This window comes from Vigna umbellata, chromosome 9, assembly GCF_029865625.1.
Source record: "Vigna umbellata cultivar VRB3 chromosome 9, Vumbellata_1.0, whole genome shotgun sequence".
Taxonomy (NCBI): domain Eukaryota; kingdom Viridiplantae; phylum Streptophyta; class Magnoliopsida; order Fabales; family Fabaceae; genus Vigna; species Vigna umbellata.
Window position 1 is genome coordinate 7,501,027 of NC_142173.1, and position 21,072 is coordinate 7,522,098.

The 21,072-nt window shown below is 35.9% G+C and overlaps 1 protein-coding gene across 2 annotated transcripts in view; it reads right to left on the reverse strand.

The window, feature by feature from the left end:
• Positions 1-696: 696 nt before the first annotated feature.
• The window catches only part of LOC124840067 (ARM repeat superfamily protein), a 30,298-nt gene continuing 9,922 nt past the window's right edge, over positions 697-21,072 (reverse strand). Inside the window, exons 8-17 of one of the 2 annotated variants that reach the window (XM_047316055.2) lie at positions 13,113-13,274; positions 12,074-12,147; positions 11,874-11,971; positions 11,402-11,509; positions 9,904-10,010; positions 6,848-6,985; positions 6,264-6,311; positions 1,429-1,543; positions 1,169-1,260; positions 697-985 (exon numbers count right to left, since the gene is read on the reverse strand). In XM_047316055.2, coding sequence (XP_047172011.1) covers positions 899-985; positions 1,169-1,260; positions 1,429-1,543; positions 6,264-6,311; positions 6,848-6,985; positions 9,904-10,010; positions 11,402-11,509; positions 11,874-11,971; positions 12,074-12,147; positions 13,113-13,274 — 1,029 coding nt within the window. In that variant the 3' untranslated portion in view covers positions 697-898. The remainder of the gene's footprint in view (positions 986-1,168; positions 1,261-1,428; positions 1,544-6,263; positions 6,312-6,847; positions 6,986-9,903; positions 10,011-11,401; positions 11,510-11,873; positions 11,972-12,073; positions 12,148-13,112; positions 13,275-21,072) is intronic. The other variant, XM_047316057.2, reaches the window with a different exon arrangement.

The window sequence follows — 21,072 nt, forward strand, 5'->3', positions numbered from 1 at the left end:
GTTATTTATCTCTTTCTCAAACCTAAGTTAGGTCTATAAATTTCTTATTGAATAAAATGCAAATTGATTGGATTCATGAATACAAATTTTCTATAATTGCTTTTTGGAGTTATATAATAGTAATTTGAAATCAAATAGTTAGAAATATCACTTATTACAATAATCTTTGTACACGATTGTATTTTTATTTCTAGCTATTAAATTTATTTAGAAAGTTCAATTATTTATTATAAAAAAGTATTGAAACTAATATATAAAGAATTTTTTGCATAAATAATTTATTTTGTTTGATGACTTCCAAACTTAACACACTGTATTATCGTTAATTCATTTTCAAAAGATATTTAATAATAATTTCATTAATATACATGTCATTTTTAATAATATTTTATCCATAATTATTATAATAATTTTTATTATTTTACTTCAAAAATTATATATAAAATAATTAATTGTTTATGTTATAAAATTTATTATATTATTAAATATTAATTTTTGTTATAAATCTTGTTTTTTTTCAAATAGATTTGGAACTTCCGAATTAGTGATATATATATATATATATATATATATATATATATATATATATATATATATATATATATATATAAAGCTTGGCCCCTACTCTAGTAAGGATATTCTACCGAAGATAGTAAAATCAATAAAAACTCGATTTGTTGAAAATTTACCATGATATACTTGTATAAAAAGGTGACATTACTAGCTTAAAAAAAACACATCTTCACGTCCGACTCATACTCCAAAAAAAAAATACTAAAACACCTATTATTTGCAAGTCATACAAACACACAACAAAAGAAAAAAACAATTTGCAAATGTTGAAAAAAAGAACTTGGCGAAGGAAAGAAAATATTGCCTACTCAGTCACATTTATATATTAAAATCTTTCGGCAGTCTCCACAACAGGTTGAGGTTCAGCATGGCTCTTAACAAGATATGGACCCATTTTAACAGCTTTCTCCAACTGCATAAAACATTACTCAATTACTAAATTTTCAATTCAACAAAATTATAGTCAAACAAACACGAATAAAAAATTGTCAACTCAGAACTGAAAGCCAATAAGATAACTAAGTCTCGTATTATTGTATATTTTGAAAGCACATATCATTCGATGCTGTATATGAATGAAGTATCTAAATCTAACCTTTGCATATATATCTGTAAAAGCAGAAACACTATCAGAAAGTGTCAGAGTTTGGAATATAGCCTTGCAGCAGTTATATCGGGCTTCCATACCTGAAATGAACCAATTCAAGTGATGTTAATGCGACAGATGGAACAAAGTAATGGAAAAGCATATACCACTAATATAATTAACAACAATGTTCTTTTCTTTTTCTTTTTTTAATAAATTTTTCATTAGCATGAGAGATAATTAACAACAATGTAAATTATAATACATACCTATTTTCGTGGTTTCAATAGTTGGATTAATCAATTTGTTTATAATATCATTTTTTGAGCATATCTCCATCAAGCACCATGATCGGGCAACCAATCCACTTATCACTCTATAGACCTGAAAATATATTGAACAAAATTGGTTTTGGTAAAAATTTTCATGGACCACTATATCTAGAGAAAATATATCAGATGATAACTTTTGTTGTAAAATATAATAACTAGATTACACTCCTTTATATAAAAGCAAATGAAAGTATTTTTTTTTTGCTGATGACAAGATTCACTCATTTCTCCGTGTGACTGCATGCTCAAGTTGGGTTATTAATGTTATAACAATATTGCAAAAGTTAGCTACTGGATGAATGTTGTTTCTTTCACACGTGGTCAAATGAAACCACAAGATTCGGTCAATGCAGTTTCACAAAATCTGCAGGTTCCGCAAGTCACGGGATTCATCCGTGATAGACTGATTTTGATCATTTTCCAACTCTCTAGAGAGATTTGTGCTCACCTCCAAATACATTTTTCTCTCATTCTACTTTTTCTCTTAATTTCATCCTTCTCTCATTTCTTTGAATTTATTATTTTAGAATTTCTTGCTAGTTTTGATATCTTAAAATTTTTTTGAGAAATTCCTATGATATCTTGGAAGACTTGCACAATACACAGAAAAGTTTTTAAGAACAATGGATCTACACATCTTGGCAAATCTTTGTTCGTGGATTTTTTTATTTTTTTAGTATTTTACAACAATCTTAAGGACTTATGATGGACATCAACAACCCCAACTTGGAAAATCAAAACATTGTTTCCAGAACTCAAACGGTCTTCAAAAATCTTTTCTGGATGTGTCGAAAATTGAAGTCTTCTTTGGTCAAAATTTTCGATCCTAGAATATGTGTGTCTACCCTTTTAGACATATACAAAGTCGCTTTTACTCTTTCATTTCCAAAACCCGACTTCAGTCTCCCTACAACTTCAAAACAAGTTGAAGATTGGATTCATGCAAACAAGGTATATCGACATACTTTACTTAATACACTTTCTAATTATTTGTTTGATGTGTATTGTTGCTATAAGGAAACAAAAGACATTTGGATTCGTTGATTCTCAAATATCCTGCTGAAGATGTTGTCGGACAAAGGTTCATAATTGGGAACTACTGCCACTAGGAAATGATTGAAATAAGGATATAAAGTCTCAAATTAATAAGTCCCACAAGGTACTTGAAGATATCAAAGCAGAAAACATTTTTCTATCGGATGAATTTGTTTCAGAACTTCTGATCAGAAATTATCACCATCCTAGGACAAATATAACTGAAGGAGATGATATTATCACTTCGGTCATTTCACAAGTAAATGTGATTACCAATGTCAGCAAATGGATGGTAGACTCTGGTGCTACCACACATATTTGTGCAAACAGAAATGCTTTTACCTTCGTATAGGGGATGGAGAAGAACATGTTTATATCAGTGATTCCAGGACAACTCTTGTTCTGGAAAAAAGGGAAAGTTATTCTCAAACTTACATCTAGAAAGACTTTGTCCTTGAGTGATGTGCTACACTTGTCATCAATAAGAGTTAATTTAATCTCTGTAACACTATTGAAAAAAGTGAGGGTTAAAGTGTTATTTGAAAAAAGGGAAAGTTATTCTCAAACTTACTATGTGCTTTCAACAAAATAGAATACCTTATAAAAAAACTAGTAAAACTCCCTATGAGTTGTGGAGAGGTTATTAACCTAACCTTAAATATCTAAGAGTATACCTTATAAAAAAAACTAGTAAAACTCCCTATGAGTTGTGGAGAGGTTATTAACCTAACCTTAAATATCTAAGAGTATGGGAATGCCTAGTTAATTTGATGTTACCATATCCTAAGAAAAGGAAAATAGGCTCTAAAACATTTGATTGCATGTTCTTAGGCTATACTGAACATAGTGCTGCCTATATGTTTTTAGTTCTTAAAAATGATATACTTGAGAGTAGTTCTAGAGTGGAGACGAAAAAAGCCGAATTTTTTAAACATGTGTTTCTCTTAAAGGTTAGTGAAACAACTGAACTTTTATACTTATCTTGTTGATTATGATCCAAGTAGCTTTATAGAAGCTATTAATGCTTCGATGCAAAACAATAGGCTAAGGTCATTAGGATTGAAATTGAATCAATTCAGAAAAATAATACTTGGGCCTCAGTAGATTTACCTAAAGGAGCAAAACCCATTGGTTGTAAGTTGATCTTTAAGAAAAAGTATCACCCTAATGGATCTATAAGTATACAGCAAGGTTAGTAGCTAAGGGCTTTACTCAAAAACCCAACAGATTATTTTGATACCTTTTCCCTAGTGACTAGGCTTTCCTCCATTTGAGTGTTGTTAACCTTAACAGTTATCCATAAGCTAATAATACACCAAATGGATATTAAAAATGTCTTTTTGAATGGTGATTTGGAAGAGGAAATTTATATGACTCAACCTGAAGGGTGTGTTGTACCTGGTCAAGAGAATAAAATATGCAAACTTTTAAAATCCTTGTGTGGGTTGAAGCAAGCACTAAAATAATGACATAAAAAATTGATAATGTATTGTTATGTGATAGTTTTTCACCTAGTGAAACTAATAAATATGTGTACTCTAAATCTAAAAATGGTGATTGTGTCATTATATGCTGATAAATATGTGTACTCTAAATCTAAAAATGGTGATTGTGTCATTATATGTTTATATGTGGATGACATGTTAATTTTTGGTACATACAATGAGATTGTCACTAGAACTAAATTGTTTCTAGGATTGAACTTTGAAATGAAAGACATGGATGAAGCCAATATTTTTAGTTGTTAAAATCATAAGGAAGGGAGATAGTATATTACTATTCCAAGAACAATACATGGAGAAACTTCTTAATAAGTTTGGGTATTATAATTTCAAACCTATGAGTACACCTTATGATGCTAACTCTAGATTAATGAAAAATAGAGGAGAATCTATATTTCATCCTCAGTATGCCCAGATAATTAGGAGCTTATTGTATTTGATGAACTTTTCTAAACTTGATATTGCTTATGCAGTAGTAGGTAGACTAAGTAAGTACACTCAATGTCCAAATTAGAAACACTGGGATGCACTTGCAAGACTTATGAGATACTTAAGAGGTTCAATGAATTATGCCATTGATTATATTAATTTTTCGTTGTATTAGAAGGGTACCATGATGCTAACTAGATCTCTAATTCAGATGCGACAAAATTCACTAGTAGTTATGTATTCACACTTAGGGATGGTGCAATTACATGGAGACCAGTTAGACAAACAATTATTGCAAGATCAACAATGGAATCTGAGTTTGTTGCTCTTTAGAAGGTTGGTAGTGAGGCTGAGTGGTTGAAAAACTTCTTAGCGAACATTTCACTAGGAATGAAACCAACCCCATCGGTGTCAATACATTGTGATTGCCAATCGACAATAACTATAGCTAAAAACAAGAAATACAATGGAAAGAACAGACATATACAATTGAGATACAATTTGGTTAAGCAACTGCTAAAGAGTGGAACTATTTTGATTGATTATGTGAAGTCAGAACAGAATCTAGCAAATCTTCTGACTTAAATCAAATATGTTCATTCCCATGGTGTGCGTGAAAATGCTAGAGACTGCATTATTGAGAGGTTGGTAAAATAATTTTAGTTTAAACAAAGATTTAAATGATCTTCATATTCCTTACTTAAATCAAATATGTTCATTCCCATGGTGTGCGTGAAAATGCTAGAGACTGCATTATTGAGAGGTTGGTAAAATAATTTTAGTTTAAACAAAGATTTAAATGATCTTCATATTCCTTATGGGTAGTGTATGATTTGCAACATACACTTGATGAAATCACCTAGTCAAGTAGAGTCGCTTGCATGAGATTTTGGCATGATTTCTAAAGCACTCATGAATATCGGACACACGCATGACCCAGTAAGAGCATCACAGCTATAACAAGGATTGTGAGGGTGTATTGTGATTGATAAACCTCTAACACACATCAAGTGTCTTTGGTTCATATACCTTGCTATACCAATTATATTGTACCTTGCTATACTAAGTTGCTCGATCATATAGCTTACTACACTAGCTTTACATCTTATGAAACCCAAGATATTTCTTTTCTATATCTTTAGTTAATGTTTTTATTTTTTTACAATATACGGGGATGGTTATATCAATATTGCAAAAGTTAGTTACTGGATGAACGTTTTCCTTTTAAAACGTTGCTTCTTTCACACAAGATCTAGTCAATGCAGTTTCACAAAAATCTGCAGGTTCCGCAAGTCATGGGATTCATCCATGATGGGCTGATTTTAATCCTTTTCCAACTCTATAAATAGAGACTTGTGATCATCTCCAAAATATACACTTTTCTCTCATTCTCCTATTTTCTCTTAATTTCTTCTTTCTCTCCTTTTTTTTTCTTATAATATCCTAGGTTTATTATTTTAGTTTTTTTAGAGTTTTTTGCTAGTTCTAATATCTCAGAAATTTCTGAAAAGTTCCTGTTTAGTCTGGGCTTACGCAATACCATGAATAAGTTCTTAAGAATAATAGATTTTCATGTCTCGAAAAATCTTTGTTCGTGGTTTTTATTATTTTTTGTCATCATTTTACAACAATTAACAATGTAAGTCACATCTATTGGTTCAATTCTTTTAACTTATGAGTAATGTTAATAAATATAATCATTACTTAAACAATGTTAAATTTAAGTTAATGGTTTCTTTTTGAATAAAATTTAATTTATTTAGTGCAAATATACTAACAATATGAAAGTTCATATTAATGTCTCACCGCTAGACGTATTTCTGCATCCTGCTGCAGTACTGACCGAAACAGACCCTGCAAATTGCAAGAACTTGGTGAGAAGGTAGTATTTCAATGTTTAATTAAATAGCTCTCATGCAAGTCAACTCAACAAACATTATATGAAGATGAACTTTCATTTTGTAGCTAACATTTATCTTAAACTACTTCCCATATAGGGATAATGATACATGTTCTAAATTATAATATATATATATATATATATATATATATATATATATATAAATTTATATATATATATATATATATATATATATATATATATATATATATATATTTATCAAAGGAAAGAAACAAAAGTGGGCGTTCTTGAGTAAAAATATTACTACAAAATATAGGAAGCATTACACTATAAAACTGATCAGTGTAATACGTTTCTTGGTTTTTAGCACGTAGTCATGATTATGTTAGCACAAACCTACAGTTAGATAAAGTTTCACATATATCCCAGTCCCTTCACTTCAAAGAGAAACCAAATCATTATAAGTAAAACTTCAAAATAATTAAGCTATAAAAAGCATTTGAAACTAAAAAGAATGTAAAAAGGCAACCGATGGAGTCAGCTTTGAACTTCTAGTAGCTGTTTCATAAATTAAGCGTCGCAGATTTTCTTCTGCTTCAGCATTGAGTATAATACTATTCTTAGATCTGGTTTCTCCCGAGATGTTTCCGAGAGCATGTAATGCAGCCTGTGATCGCATAAGAAACCATGGAAGTTAGAACATAGAAGATAAGTTATCAGCATATAATGCATCACAGAGATTGAAGTGGACAAGGAAACATGGTACAATAAACTAGTTATTCTAATGAAACCCTAAATAGAAGCTGTAAACCTAGGAATCAACACTGTCAAGATTCAGAACATTACTACCCAACATTGCTTGCAGCAATTTGCATCAATGAATAATACAGCTTCATATACTTTCATCTTTCAGGGCAATACACTCCTTCAAGTTTCCTAAGCAAGTATAATTATAAAAACAAGGAGCTGATCTATAAAATCAAGAATATTGCTATAGTTATAGAAATAAGGAATTGCTACTACATCATCAGGAATATCTAGATTGTATATGAATTTTAGGAACATACTTATATCATATCTTTGTTATTGGAGGAAATCCAATCACTTCTATTTATTGTATTTATTTCTTTCCCTCAATATAAATAAAAAACTCATGCTATCTTAGAAATACATTGTTGTGTTGTAAGTAGCTGATTATCTGGATAAAAATATTTTCAATATTTCCATGATAATTAGTAAAACATATCTTTAGATTCTTCCTTCTCATTTCATCTTTTTCTTATTTTAAAGGATCTAATTATTACAAATAGAGATGATGAGAATGTAATTAGTGTGATTGTTATTAATAAAATAAATAATTTTATATTTCCTTACGTATCTGAAGTTGGTATCAAAACTCCCAATATTGGGAGTCTTACTTTTGCTGCCTCGTCAAACAGAGTTTGCCTGCACACTAGCACATGCAACCACCAGTATCAACATGTGTATCCCACGTGCCTTGCTTGGAAAGCCCTCTTGCTGCAACAAGAGACAAGGTTGTCAGGACCTCCAAAGCCCAGTGCAAGGGGTGGTGAAGTCTCATTTGACTCAATAGGGATGGGCAAAAAATCCAATCTATAATAATCCAAATGCATATCACTTTAAGTCTATTTAAATGGATTTTTTCCAAATTCAAATAAACATATTTTGATTTAAAATCCAATCCACTTAATAGAATTTGGACTGGATTTTGAAACTCCAAAATAAAGTTGAGATAGCATGAGGACAAGATCAAGCCAAATTGACCCTAGATCGAAGGTCGAACTAGGTAGACCCAAACCGAAAGGTCAAGTTAGTCAACCTAGGTTGAAGGTTCAAGTCGAAATGGTCCAGGTTAAAGGTCCAAATGAGTCGGCAAAACTTGTCAAGCCTAATCAGCCCAACCAAGTCAGTCTCCACCAAAGGTCAAGACAAGTCAACCTTGTCTAAAGGATAAGCCAAGTTAACCACGGTCGAAGGTCGAGCCGAGCCAGTCGAAAGTCGAGCCAAGTCGGCCTTAATCCATGGTTGAGTCGAGTTGGCCCAAGCTAAAGGTCAAGTCGAGTCGCCCGGGTAAAGGTTAAGGGAGTTTCCCCGATCGAAGGTCGTGCTGAGTTTGCCCCAATTGAAGGTTGTGCCTAGTTTGCCCTAACTAAGGTCGGGTCGAGTCAATCTAGCTAAATTTTGTGCCTAGTTGACTCTGGCCAAAGGTAGAGTCGAGTCAACCCGAGCTAAAGGTCGACTCAAGTCAGCCTCGACCAAAAATCCAGTCAAGTTAACCCAAACTGAAGGTCAAGTTGAGTCAGCCCGAGTTAGCTTAGGCCAAAGATTGTTGGGATAGCCTCAACTGATGGTCAAGTTGAGTCTGACCCAACCGTAAGTCGTGTCAAGTCAACCTCGACTACAAGTCGTGTTGAGTCAACACCAACCTAAGGTTGTAATGAGTCAATCTTGACAAAAGGTCGAGTCAAGTCAACCCAAGCCAAAGATCCAGTTGAGTTGGCCACAACAAAAAGGTCGTGCCATGTTAGCCCTAACGGAAGGTCATGTTGAGTCAACCCTTGTCGAAAGTCCTGCCGAGTCTGCCCTAGCTAAAGGTCTAGCTGAGTCGACTTGATTCAAAGATCGAGCTGAGTCGCTCATGGTCGAAGGATGAGCCAAGTTGAAGGTTAAGACGAGTCGACCTAGGTCGAAGGTTAAGATGAGTCAACCTAGGTCGAAGGTTAAGATGAGTTGATCTAAGTCTAAGGTTGAAATGAGTGAGCATGATCTCACGACAAGACAAGTCAGTTTGAGCCCATGTTGACTCGAACTCTGGTTGATGCTAAGGAGAGGCGACCCAAACCTAAATCGAGACAAGTGAACTAGACCCAGGTCAACATAAGTTAGCCTGACCCATGTTTAATAGATCTAATCGTCACATATATTACATTGGTCTCATTGGATTTCATCTAATTGACAACAAATTCAATCTAGATTTAATCCAATTAAACATGGATTGGAAAAAAATCCAAATCTGGTTGATTTGGTTAAAGAGGATATGGATTATAGATCTAATCTATTTTATTGGATCTAGAATGGATCAAAACTAGATTTTGAAAAATTCAACCTATGCCCACTTAAAATAAAGAGTTTATCCTATATAATCAAGAATATTGTTACAATTACAGAAATAATGAGTTGACCCTTTGCAATCAAGAATATATAGATTATATATGTATTATTATGAACATTTTTATTTATTCCTATATCATATCTTTCTTATTAGAGGATACCGAATCTCCTCTATTTGTTATTGTACTGATGTCTTTTTCTCAATATAATTGAAGCAGCGATGTTATTTAATAACATACGGTTTCAGTTCAATATTGATTTCTTTTTCTCAATATAGTTGAAGCACGCATGTTATTTCATAAACATATGGTTTCAGTTCAATATTTCTCTCTTTCCTAGAGTTTAACACAACTAAACAATAGAAAATGGGACTGGGGAGTATCGAATTATAGTAGTTTAGGATATTTAAATTACTTTGAAAAGAAAAGGGGAAGACGAATCTAGTTCACTAACCAGCTGTTTTCCATGTCCTTGTGGCCCTTGTCGTTCAAAAGCAGCATCTATAACATGTCTTGCAGCAGGTGATGAACCTGAGAGTAATAATGTGGCTCCCTGGGTAGCTATGATCACAAAATCATAAATTGAAATTTGTAGTACGTAAGAACCAAAGAAGTTCTTATTAAAACAATTATCAATAAGGACATATAAATTGATAATAAGTAGTTTGGATATGCTACAAAATCATCTATGCATATCTATATGTTACAGTGATATTATAAATCAACTATTCATAACATACATACGAGTAATGGAGACAATATCTTCAATGTGAAGTTTGTTGGAGATTACACATCAACTAGAGATATGATCAAATTATAATATATAAGTAGGTGAGGTTGAGTTGGCTTAAAACCTAGAATGGATTGGAAAGGTTTGTTGAAGTCTGAGTAGTTTACCAGTTTGTTATTTGTCATGCCTTCAATGAATGTAATGCAATATATAATTTTATACATACATAACTTCTGCAATAGGAGTTATGTTGGTTTAAAACATAAAACAGCAGAAACAATATATTTTGTCAGATTCAAGATGAGATCTTTGTAACTTAGCACAGGATAGCACCGCTATAGTAGCATTACATCACATGCACCCAACAGCATTGCATCATGTTGCACCCCACTTGGCCTTCTGTGTTACTACAGAGCAGTCTCTGGTCACAAACAGCAGCAAAAAAATCATACTGCTCTTATACCAAATCAAAGCCATCTCAAGCAATTCTCACAGTAAAAAAAAAAAAAAAAAAGTTGGCCCTAAGTGGTAATCCTCAGATTTCAGCTCCTCTCTTTACTTACCGGAACCAAAACCATATTCTTCCCTTTTCAAATCCATTTGCACACCCCATGCAGGGTCAGACCAGGCCCTTTTATTTGTCAAGGATCCAGATTTCTGAGGAAATTATAGTGGTACAGTTTCCTATACAGCAGTGACTACATAGGAACAAGCACAACGTTTGCTGCCCAATCCACACCCTGTGCAACTCCAGCACACAGTGTATGGTCTCTTCTATGTTATTCTCTGTTTTATTACATTTCGTTTCAACAGGTTTGTCTTGTTTTCTCTGTACTGTTGTGTTGAGATTGGTAACCTATGTTGCCCCTTCCTGCTATACTTTCTGTTTATTTTATATTACTTGACTCTTCCTTTTATTAATTTCTGCATTAGGCTTAGGATTATAAACCTTAATTATTAATTAAATGTGTCTTTAATTAGGAGTATTTTTTATGTTTGAGCATTTATATATGCATTACAAATTATTTTATACTTGTAAAAGTCATAATGGCAATCAAGCCACTAACTTACCATAGCGCTTTTTGGGGTTCACTTAATATTCTTATCTGAGATTGATAACTCTGAGAACGAGACCTAAGTAATTTAATCAACTAAAATCACTTTTCCTAATAGATACAAAAACAAATTTGCTAAAAAGCAGGCACTAATGTGACATACTTACATGATCCTATATGACCCAATGATTCAAGTGCAGTTTCACATTCATCTATATCTGAAGGATTCAATGACTGAAGTCTACCGTCAATAGATGCAATAACAGCTTTAACACCTGAGTTTATCAATTTCATAGCACAAAAAAATATACACTAGTTAAAAGTTTCAATATACTTTCATAACAAATTATCAAATTGTGTGGATAGTATATGAACACTTTAAAATGAAGACGAACAAGCCCTGCAAGGTAGCATCATATTAGTAGTTTCTTGCTCTTTGAAAATAGGTATCAAACTGTGAAACATATCATGCTTGTAAACAGCCAGTTGACAAACCAAACCAGCAAGTGACCCATTAGATACAAAACCTAGTTTCGATTAGACGGATTTAAGGTTTTTGAATTTTGTCTGAAGATGAAATCAATTTCCAATATCTTCCAACAAATAACAGAGAGAAATGGATAGAAGTGCAGCACTTACAAGGTTCGTCCGTGAAGGAGTGTATAATGTCCTTGGGCACAAGCCTTCCACATATCATAATTGCTCTTGATCTTAAAATTGATTCCACAGAATTGTTGCTAGCGTCAAGAAAAGGAATGTCCGCTTTTATCAGGAAGGAAACTTTCACAACATCCCTTAGATGAATAAAAAAAATTCTCTACAAGATCATAAATCATTACCTAATCATTGACGAAAGCAATTCAAAGAGGCTAGTCTTTGACAAAAATTCTGTACTATGTTCGATCGATGCCAACTGCATCCAATGCACACAAATGAGATTGTATATATGAGCATGTAATGAGATTGGTATCTGCTACTTGTTTAATTGGATGATTGTGGTTTGGTTTATCCATGGAATCACTTTTGCATGCAATCATTTTAAAATTCAGTTTATAAGGGGGAGGATGTCAAGTGAGTGAAAATGTTTGGGAACAAACACTTTAGTCACCCGTTACAAAATGGTAATAGACAAAAGTTTTTGGGAAGAGGGGGGTCTGTGCCCAATTTTCTATAAATTAAACCAAACATGCTTTTTTCTCTCACAATACAAATAATCAAACAGTTCTAAATAGGAAAATAACTTTAAAAGGGTAATAGTGAGAGCTACTGTGATGGTTATTAACATGATTGTCTATAAAATTAAACCCAACTTGCATTTTTTTTCTCTCGCAATACAAATAATCAAATAAGTCTAACCTTGAAAATAACTTTTAACAGGTAAGAATGAGACCTCGTGATATTTATTAACATCATTGTCAAGCTAAATCCCCTTAGGTGCTAGTAACACTCTTATAGGATAAAATTTATTGAAACCTCAAAATCATGAAAGTAGTTCATTGAATAGGTGAGACCTACAAAATTTTATTTCAAATGAATTTAACCAATGGGTGGGAGTGTGTTAAAACAGTGTATTTGTTAGGTTCTTTATCCAAGAACCTAGGAAAAACTCACTCCTTACTCTTCAAACACACACTCAGACAAAGAAATGCTTCTTTTATTCACTTTCAATCAACAGAAAGAATACAGAGAGCTTATGTTTCTTTCTTCTCTCATAGACTAATAACGGTCTAACAGTATTAGATAGTGTTTCTAACATTTTCTTGTCCTGTGGATGTAACTTTGATATTATAATTAAGTAATAAATATAAACACATGTACAAGTAAAAGGATAATTATACATTTTTAAAATCAATGATAACAAGAGGAGGGAATAGTAACCTCATATAGAAGTTCCAATACACTTAAAGTTACAAGGGTATCGTCAGCATTTCTGAGTTCTTGTTCCAACAATTTAAGTAGATTTAAGCTATAGACAGTGGATGCTGCCGACCTAGATACAGAAAAAAGCTTCACCACCAGTGCCAGTACACGAACTCGACCCTGAATCAGAATAGTAAAATGTTATACAGTAGCAAATTTAGTCCATTATGCACACGGTGTCAAGAATAACCCTACATTATGCATTTTATCAAGGGATTTTCTTGATAAATGGGGAACATCAAAACTATACCCTTTATTTATTTTGCAATATTTGTGAATAACTAAAATCACATGTTAACAATCAAGTGATTATATTGTAAAATCTTTCCAGTGCGTAAATGACAAACAGATTACATGCATGTTTATTCTGAACATTTATTACAAAGTTCTTTTATACTTAACACTCTTCATAAACAGTTTTAACAGGAAGAAATTGTTTCCCTGTAATGCATGCATTAAAATAGTTGTTTGTCATTATTTGTTGTACAATTTTTATAAAGCTGCTTTTTGGGTGTACCCAGCCTAAGGGCTAAAGTGTCATGTTGTAGACTTTCCTTTTAGCATGTACTTGTAGTCACCAATATTTGTATAATGCCCGTCAGCTGAGAAGCAGAAGTCACTGATTTCTGGTCATCCCTTAAATTCAAGTTGATAACAAATCAGGTAAGATCCCACTCTATCCCCCTTCTTGCCTGTTCGGCCACTGTCTGTCATGCTTTTTGTCCTCTAAGCTAGGGTTTGCTGTACCTTGGGGAGCACAATCCAACCCATTAAGTTGCATGGCCTGATTCTCTGCAAGCGCTCTCAGGCACCTGTCTACTCCAGCAAACAGGAGTATGTCAAACGTGTTGTCCTCTGCTTGTCAGAATCTCAGCAGACCACTTTTGACAACCTCATTAGAATCTTCTAAAGAATATTCATATGCACATTGATTATGAGGATCAAGCGTTGTTGTTATTGTGTTCATTGCCTAAGATGTATGATCATTTCAAGGAAACCTGTTGTATGGAAGAGAGACTCTCTCTTGACGAGGTTCAGTCAACTTTGAGCTCAAACAAGTTGAACGAGAAATTTGGAGTTAAGGCATACGGTGCTGGAGATGGCCTTGTAACAAGGGGTAGATCGTCTATCATTGATAATAAAGGAGGTAGAAAGAGGTCAAGGATGCGAATAGGTGGAAATACATCGTCCATTAGATATTACTATCATAAGAAGGAAGGTCACACCAAAAGGTTTTGTTCAAAGAGGCAGAAGAAGGATAATAAACTTTTTGGTTCAAAGAGGCAGAAGAAGGATAATAAACTTGACAGAGCATCTAGGTTTGGCAAACAGTCTAATGGACCATCTATGTTTGGTGATGTAGCTCTAGTGGAAGATGGTTACGGTGTTCATGGTGTGGAGCAATACTGAAGATTTTGGGTGGATAGTGGACTTAAGATGTTCATTTCATATGGTACCAGGAGTTTACAAAACTTGAAGGAGGTTCAATTCTCCTTGGTGACAACAAGTCTTCTATTAGGTTCCTGGGTTGGAAACCTAACTATCAACTCTCACAGTAATCAAAAGAACAATGAAAGAATGGGTTTCTGTATTGATATTGAGAACAAAGTACACTGATAGCCCTAATGGAGGCATAATCCCCCTCTTAGCACTAACGGAGGCATAATTCCCCTCTTAGCCCTAACGGAGGCATAATCCCCCTCTTAGCCCTACCAGGCATAATCCCCCTCTTAGCCCTAACGGGCATAATCCCCCTCTTAGCCCTAACGGAGGCATAATCCCCCTCTTCTAGCCAAAGTTCAGATTTACAAAATAATACTCAAAAACTCCCCTCTAACATGAATAGAAATCTATTTATATAAGATCTCCCATCCCGCCTTTCCTAACTACTCTCTCATTTTCCCGCCTTTCTTAACTGCTCTTTCATTTTCTCTTCCTTCTGTCCTTTTACCTTAGGTCCTATCATTACACCCTGCTACAAAACAACCTTGTCCTCAAGGTTGGAACAATGAAGTTGAGCCCATAGCATTGTGATATGGTCTTATCATAGGAAGGGAACCCTCTGGCTACTACCTGCAACTTACTGTCTGGAGGCTTGGGTGGTGGTCGAAATGAGAGACAAAACTTTTAGGACCATTTTCATGTTTGCATTATTTCCTTGAAGGCAAGGAGCTTCTTATTCTTCCCTCAAAAATAACTTCTTCTACCGTTCAGCTCTCTTCCCACTATCTTTATATCGTTCGGCTCTCTTCCCACTATCTTTATATCGTTCGGCTCTCTTCCCACTATCTTTATACTGTTTGGCTCTCTTCCGCTATCTTTATACCGTTCGGCTCTCTTCCCCCTATCTTTATACCGTTCGGCTCCTCCCCCTTGCCTTTGATCGTTCGGCTCGCGTTAACAACCCTTGGCAGAGTTGCTGCAAGATCTTCAATTGTGGACAACTTCGTCTGCTTCAAGTCTAATTCTGTCTCAGCTCCTTCAGTCTCCTCCTCTTCATCCTTCGCCATCCTAACCATCTGTAGACTCCTTTCCAGGCAATAGTTGCTTGGAGCGCACGGTCCCCTGAAACACCTTCCCTCCTCTCTCCGTTTCAGGAATTCTGAGTAAGGCAGTTTCTAGCTGTTCAGTACTAACCCCACATTCTCGGCGGCTCCCGATCGGCCAGGGTGATTTGCTTTGGACCGCTCGGCAACTCCCGATCGGCCTGGGCTATAGCACATTGCCTCAAACTGCTCAGCAACCCTTGATCGGCCTGGGTTATAACGATTGGCCTCGGACAGTGTCACCTCTCCGCTCGTTCGTCCCCGAGATGACTGGTCTTCAATCCCGCTCCCGTTCCCCACCTTTGCGCCTCCCTGGAACTCCTCAACATCCCTTGCCATCTGCATCACCACCATTAATTCCTGCGGGTTATGTGGTCGGACTTGATTCCGGATGTCCTCTTGCAATCCTGCAAGAAAATATCCTAACAGCTGCTCGTCCGGCACCCTCCTCGTTCGACCCATCAATATCTTTAAGTGTTGTACATACTCGTCCACTGTCCCCGTCTATTTCAATGCCACCAAATGCTCAACAATGGTTCCAAACCTTATCACCAGGGCTTCCTTCAAACCATCCCATGAACAATTCTTGGCTTTCTCCTTCCAGGCTCTGAACTAGTAGCCAGCGCTCCCCTCCATCCTGATATCGGTTAAGCGCACCTTTTCCTCCTCCGATACCCCTTGTAACTCGAAGAATTCCTCTGCCTATGCGATCCAGCTAGTAGGATCCGCACCGTCAAATGTAGGTAGTTCAACGCGCTTCCTCCAACTGCGTCGAACTTCTCCTCTGTCTTCTTCTGATTCCTCCTCTGAGTTTTCCAATGGTCGTCATTCGCGTCCCGCGTTAACGAAATCACCACATCCTTTGGATCTCCTAGGCTGGTTCCTGGTGCGACGTCCTGAAGCTCATTGGAATGCGAGAGTCATCGCTCGCAACTCCGCCTTCGATTCCTCTACCGTTGACTCAATCGCCATCAATTGTCCCTCCATTCTTCTTCTTCACACGCGCTCCATTTGCTCCTCTGATATAGATCTGATAGGTCGGACCAATTTGTTAGGTTCCTAGGTTGGAAACCTAACTATCAACGCTCACAGTAATTAAAAGAACAATGAAAGAATGGGTTTTTGTATTTTGATATTGAGAACAAAGTACACTGATAGCGCTGATGGGGCCTAATCCCCCTCTTAGCCCTAACAGAAGCATAATCCCCCTCTTCTGGCCAAAGTCCAGATTTACAAAATAATACTCAAAAACTCCCCTCTAACAATGAATAGAACTCTATTTATATAAGATCTCCCATCCCGCCTTTCCTAACTGCTCTCTCATTTTCCTGCCTTTCTTAACTACTCTCTCATTTCCTCTTCCTTCTATCCTTTTACCTTAGGTCCTATCATCTTCTAAGATAATTGTGTTAGAACCATCATATCTAGTCTCCACCATCAAAACATTGGAAGTTTATATACAATGAATGAGAGGAAAGACAAGAACAAGAAAGGTCATATGATAGGTTTCCGAAAGAGAAACCTAATCAAGAACCTCCAAACACCACACGTACAACAGGCACACAATAGAGACAAAGTAATTAAACTGAGTATTATTCACAAAAGAATGGTCTGTGCAACTACAGATACAAAAGGCTTAACCCCCTCCACAGGACAAAGCCTGTCAACAATCTAACTGCCAAAAGTCCCCCTCCACTAAACAAACAACTATTTATACAACTCCTCCCCTCCTATCCTAATCCCTTTTCCCATTATATCCAAATACCCTATGTCCTAACATCTATACTTAAAAGAGTTAACATCTATACTTAAAAGAGTTGGGAGAGAAACTAAAATGTTATTATTAATGTTCTCTTAACCCTAATACATCATACTATTCTATTTATAAGGGATAGTAGTTCAACATACAAAGGAAAAACAAAAGGCTCCTAAAAAGCCTACTAGAAAAATACATTACATTTCAACACTTCCCGTCAAGTTGGAGCATATATATCATATGCACCAAACTTGGAACATATAAATTGGATTCTAGGCCCCTTAGAGATTTGGTCAGAATGTCCCCGAGTTGTTCATTAGAGTTGACAAACTCTGTAACAAGTTCCTTGGACAACAACTTCTCTCTAACAAAATGACAATCAATTTCTATGGAGGCAATATGAAGGGCTGCTTGGTTGTCACAGTACAGTTTCAGCTGCTCAGTTTCACAAAATTTCAATTATTGAAGAAGTTGTCTGATCCACACAAGTTCTCATGTAGTTAAAGCCATAGATTGGTATTTAGCTTCAGCACTAGATCGAGCAACAATACTTTGTTTCTTACTTTTCCAAGATACAAGGTTCCCTCCAAGTAAAACACAGTATCATGTAGTAGATCTCTTATCAATTGGACAATCAGCCCAATCTACACCACAATATCCTTCGATCTGAGTGTTTCCTTTGTTCTCATACAACAATCCCTGTCCTGGGTTTCCTTTTACATATCTAAGAATGCGAATCACTGCATTCCAATGGTCAACATGTGGATTTTGCATAAACTGACTCAACTCCCACAGGATAACAAAGATCAGGTCTTGTTATGGTAAGATAGATGAGTTTTCCTACAGACAATTTCACTATGCAACTTCAAAGTAACACCAACAGACAATTGCCACCTAATTGGAGTTACTCAAAGGAAGGGGGCAATTTAGTGGGTTTTACCAACTCCAACAGAGGAAGTGGAGAGAGCAGTGGCTGTCTGAGCACCATCAATAGTTCTCCTGCTGGGACTCAACAAGGAGGGGCACCATTTAGATAATTGTCCCAAGAAGAATTGCAAGATAAAATAAAAAAGGATTATGCTTCAGGTGTGATGAAAAGTTTGGGCCTAATCATACTTGCAAAAATAAACTCCATATGCTGCTTATTTTGGAAGAGGAAATTCAGGAGTTAGGGGAATTTGTTGCCTGCATTCATAAAGAAGTTCCAAACTTTCACCTTGAGGATAAGGTGCATCTTCATGAAGGGGTGTTGATAGGTTTGATACAGTTTACAAAATAAGGAAAAAAGAAGGTAGTTCGTACAATTGAAAACACCTCCCACCCATTGAAAACAGCTAGGAAGATGCTACTACCATCAATAAGGAGTTAAGGAGTTTCCTGCTTTTCACCTTGAGGACAAGGTGAAATTTCATGGAGGGGGTATTGATAAATTCAAGGGAAATGTTTATATTAGGAGAAATTAAAGCAACGTGGGTAGGTTTTGTTGTCTCATACTTTCATAAAGTCTGTGTAGACAATTGTTTTTAGCAGTTTTTTAGGAAGTTTTATAAAGGGAAGGCTAGGGAGAGTCTGGTCCTCTCAAAGGACCAGGGCTAGTGTAACAATTTAGATTAATATGCTTGTTTCATTGTTAATAAAGCTGTCTAGTTTTTCTGGGTGAACATCCAAGAAACTGTATTGGAAGTCTTTACAGTTTTAAATAAATCTGGGTACCTATCAAAAAGCTTTTTAATAAATTCTATTTAAGATGACCTATTCTAAAAGGTTCAAGGGGCACTATAGATAATTGAAAAGATGCCTTTGAAAAGAATCAAACTTGGGAGACTTTTGGTAGACCATTTGATAAAAATGGGTGAATCTACATTGGGAAATATTAATCTAATGGCATATCATATTATTACAAAGCAAAGTTAACAAAAATGATTACCCTTTCGTCACTCCTTAACAGTCCTTGTGGAAAATAAGACTGATTTATTATTCTCAATCATAAAAAATACATTCTGATACTCTCTATTTGTAATAATCTAATTCTCCTAAAAAGGGAAATAGGGAAACTATAAAAGTAAAATAAAGGGAAATAGAGAAACTAAGAAAGTAAAATAAAGGGAAATAGGAAAATTAGGAAAGTAAAATAAAATAAAAGATTATATATCTATTTCCTCTAATTAGGAGAATTCTAAAGATATTATCTCAAATTACAACACTCCCCCTCAAGCTGGATCATACAAGATTGTATAAACCAAGCTTGGAATAGTCAAACTCAATTGTAGAGAACGTCAATAAACCAAATTGGATAGCAATGGACGAGGGCGAACTAACACCATGAAACTTCAACTTGGACAGCAGTGGACGAGGGCGAACTAGCACCAAAACTTCAAGAACATGATTTCCATGAGTAACATATGGGAGGCCTTCAAAGGCTAACAACCACAAACCTGTAGGGACTTAACCACCCTGAACAATAATGAACCTTAAGGGACTTGATTGCCCTAACAACAACGAACCTTTAGGGACTTGATTGCCCTAACAACAACGAACCTTTAGGGACTTAACTGCCTTAACAACAACGAACCTTCAAGGACTTCACTATCCTAACCTTTAGGGACTTAACTGCCCTAACAACAACAAACCTGCAGGAACTGAACTGTCTGCAGTGGCTAACAGCAACAAACCTATAGGGACTTAACCATCCTACAGTGGCTGAAACAGCAACAAACCTTATGGGACTAACTACCCTGCAGCGGCTGAAACTTTTCTTCCCCTCACGACTTAACGGCATATGCACGTCAATGACAAAACGTGAAGGTGGAAGAACGGGTGAGAACCGATCCGTACTTGGGGACAAATCTAAAATCCTTAACATCAAACGAGCCAAATCAGCGAGCGGACTCATAGAACAACTCTTAGTGAGTTGTTACAACAAGGCATGGACGGTGAAGAGAGCCTTTCACATTAGTGATGGTAGAAACCAAAAAAAAACACCAAATATCGAAGACACTTTTGGAGGTCCAAAGTTCTGTGCCGGACTACTCCAAAATGGTGATACTTAACACTGTATCACAAGAAGTACGGGCTAAACTCTAGCCCAAGAAGAAAGTTATCGGCAGGGGCTGAAAAAATATTTCCCCTCACGGCAAACAGAAGTTGCAACAACTGACTGCGGTAACAGCGACTGACTGCGCCGACGGCTGACTGCCCCTACGCCGCCTGTGGTAGCAGCAGAACGAAGCATTGTTGCTTGAGAAATAGAAACGAGGTGAGAACCCATTGGTGATAGGTGGAGGAAAGGTCCTGGTCATTTGGTGGAGGCATAAATCAAAACACACGCACCAAACCAGAACACAGAAACGAGAGGGAGGTCCGGCGATGCAGAAGCGTGCAGTGAGCAACGACAGCGGCGGCGACGGCAGCTGACTGCAGCGGTGGCGGCTGACTGCATCGGAGAGAACAGCAAAGGGCAATAGTTGTGAAGTGGAAACACGAGGTGACACCCTCTCCTCCTCGCGGCTGAGATGGATCCTCGTCAACCCGTCGCGGAAGTGTGTTGCAAGGAAGATGAAGATTCAGTGAAGCAACAAAGATGGTAGCAATGGCAGCTATGGAGGGTCAGAACAGA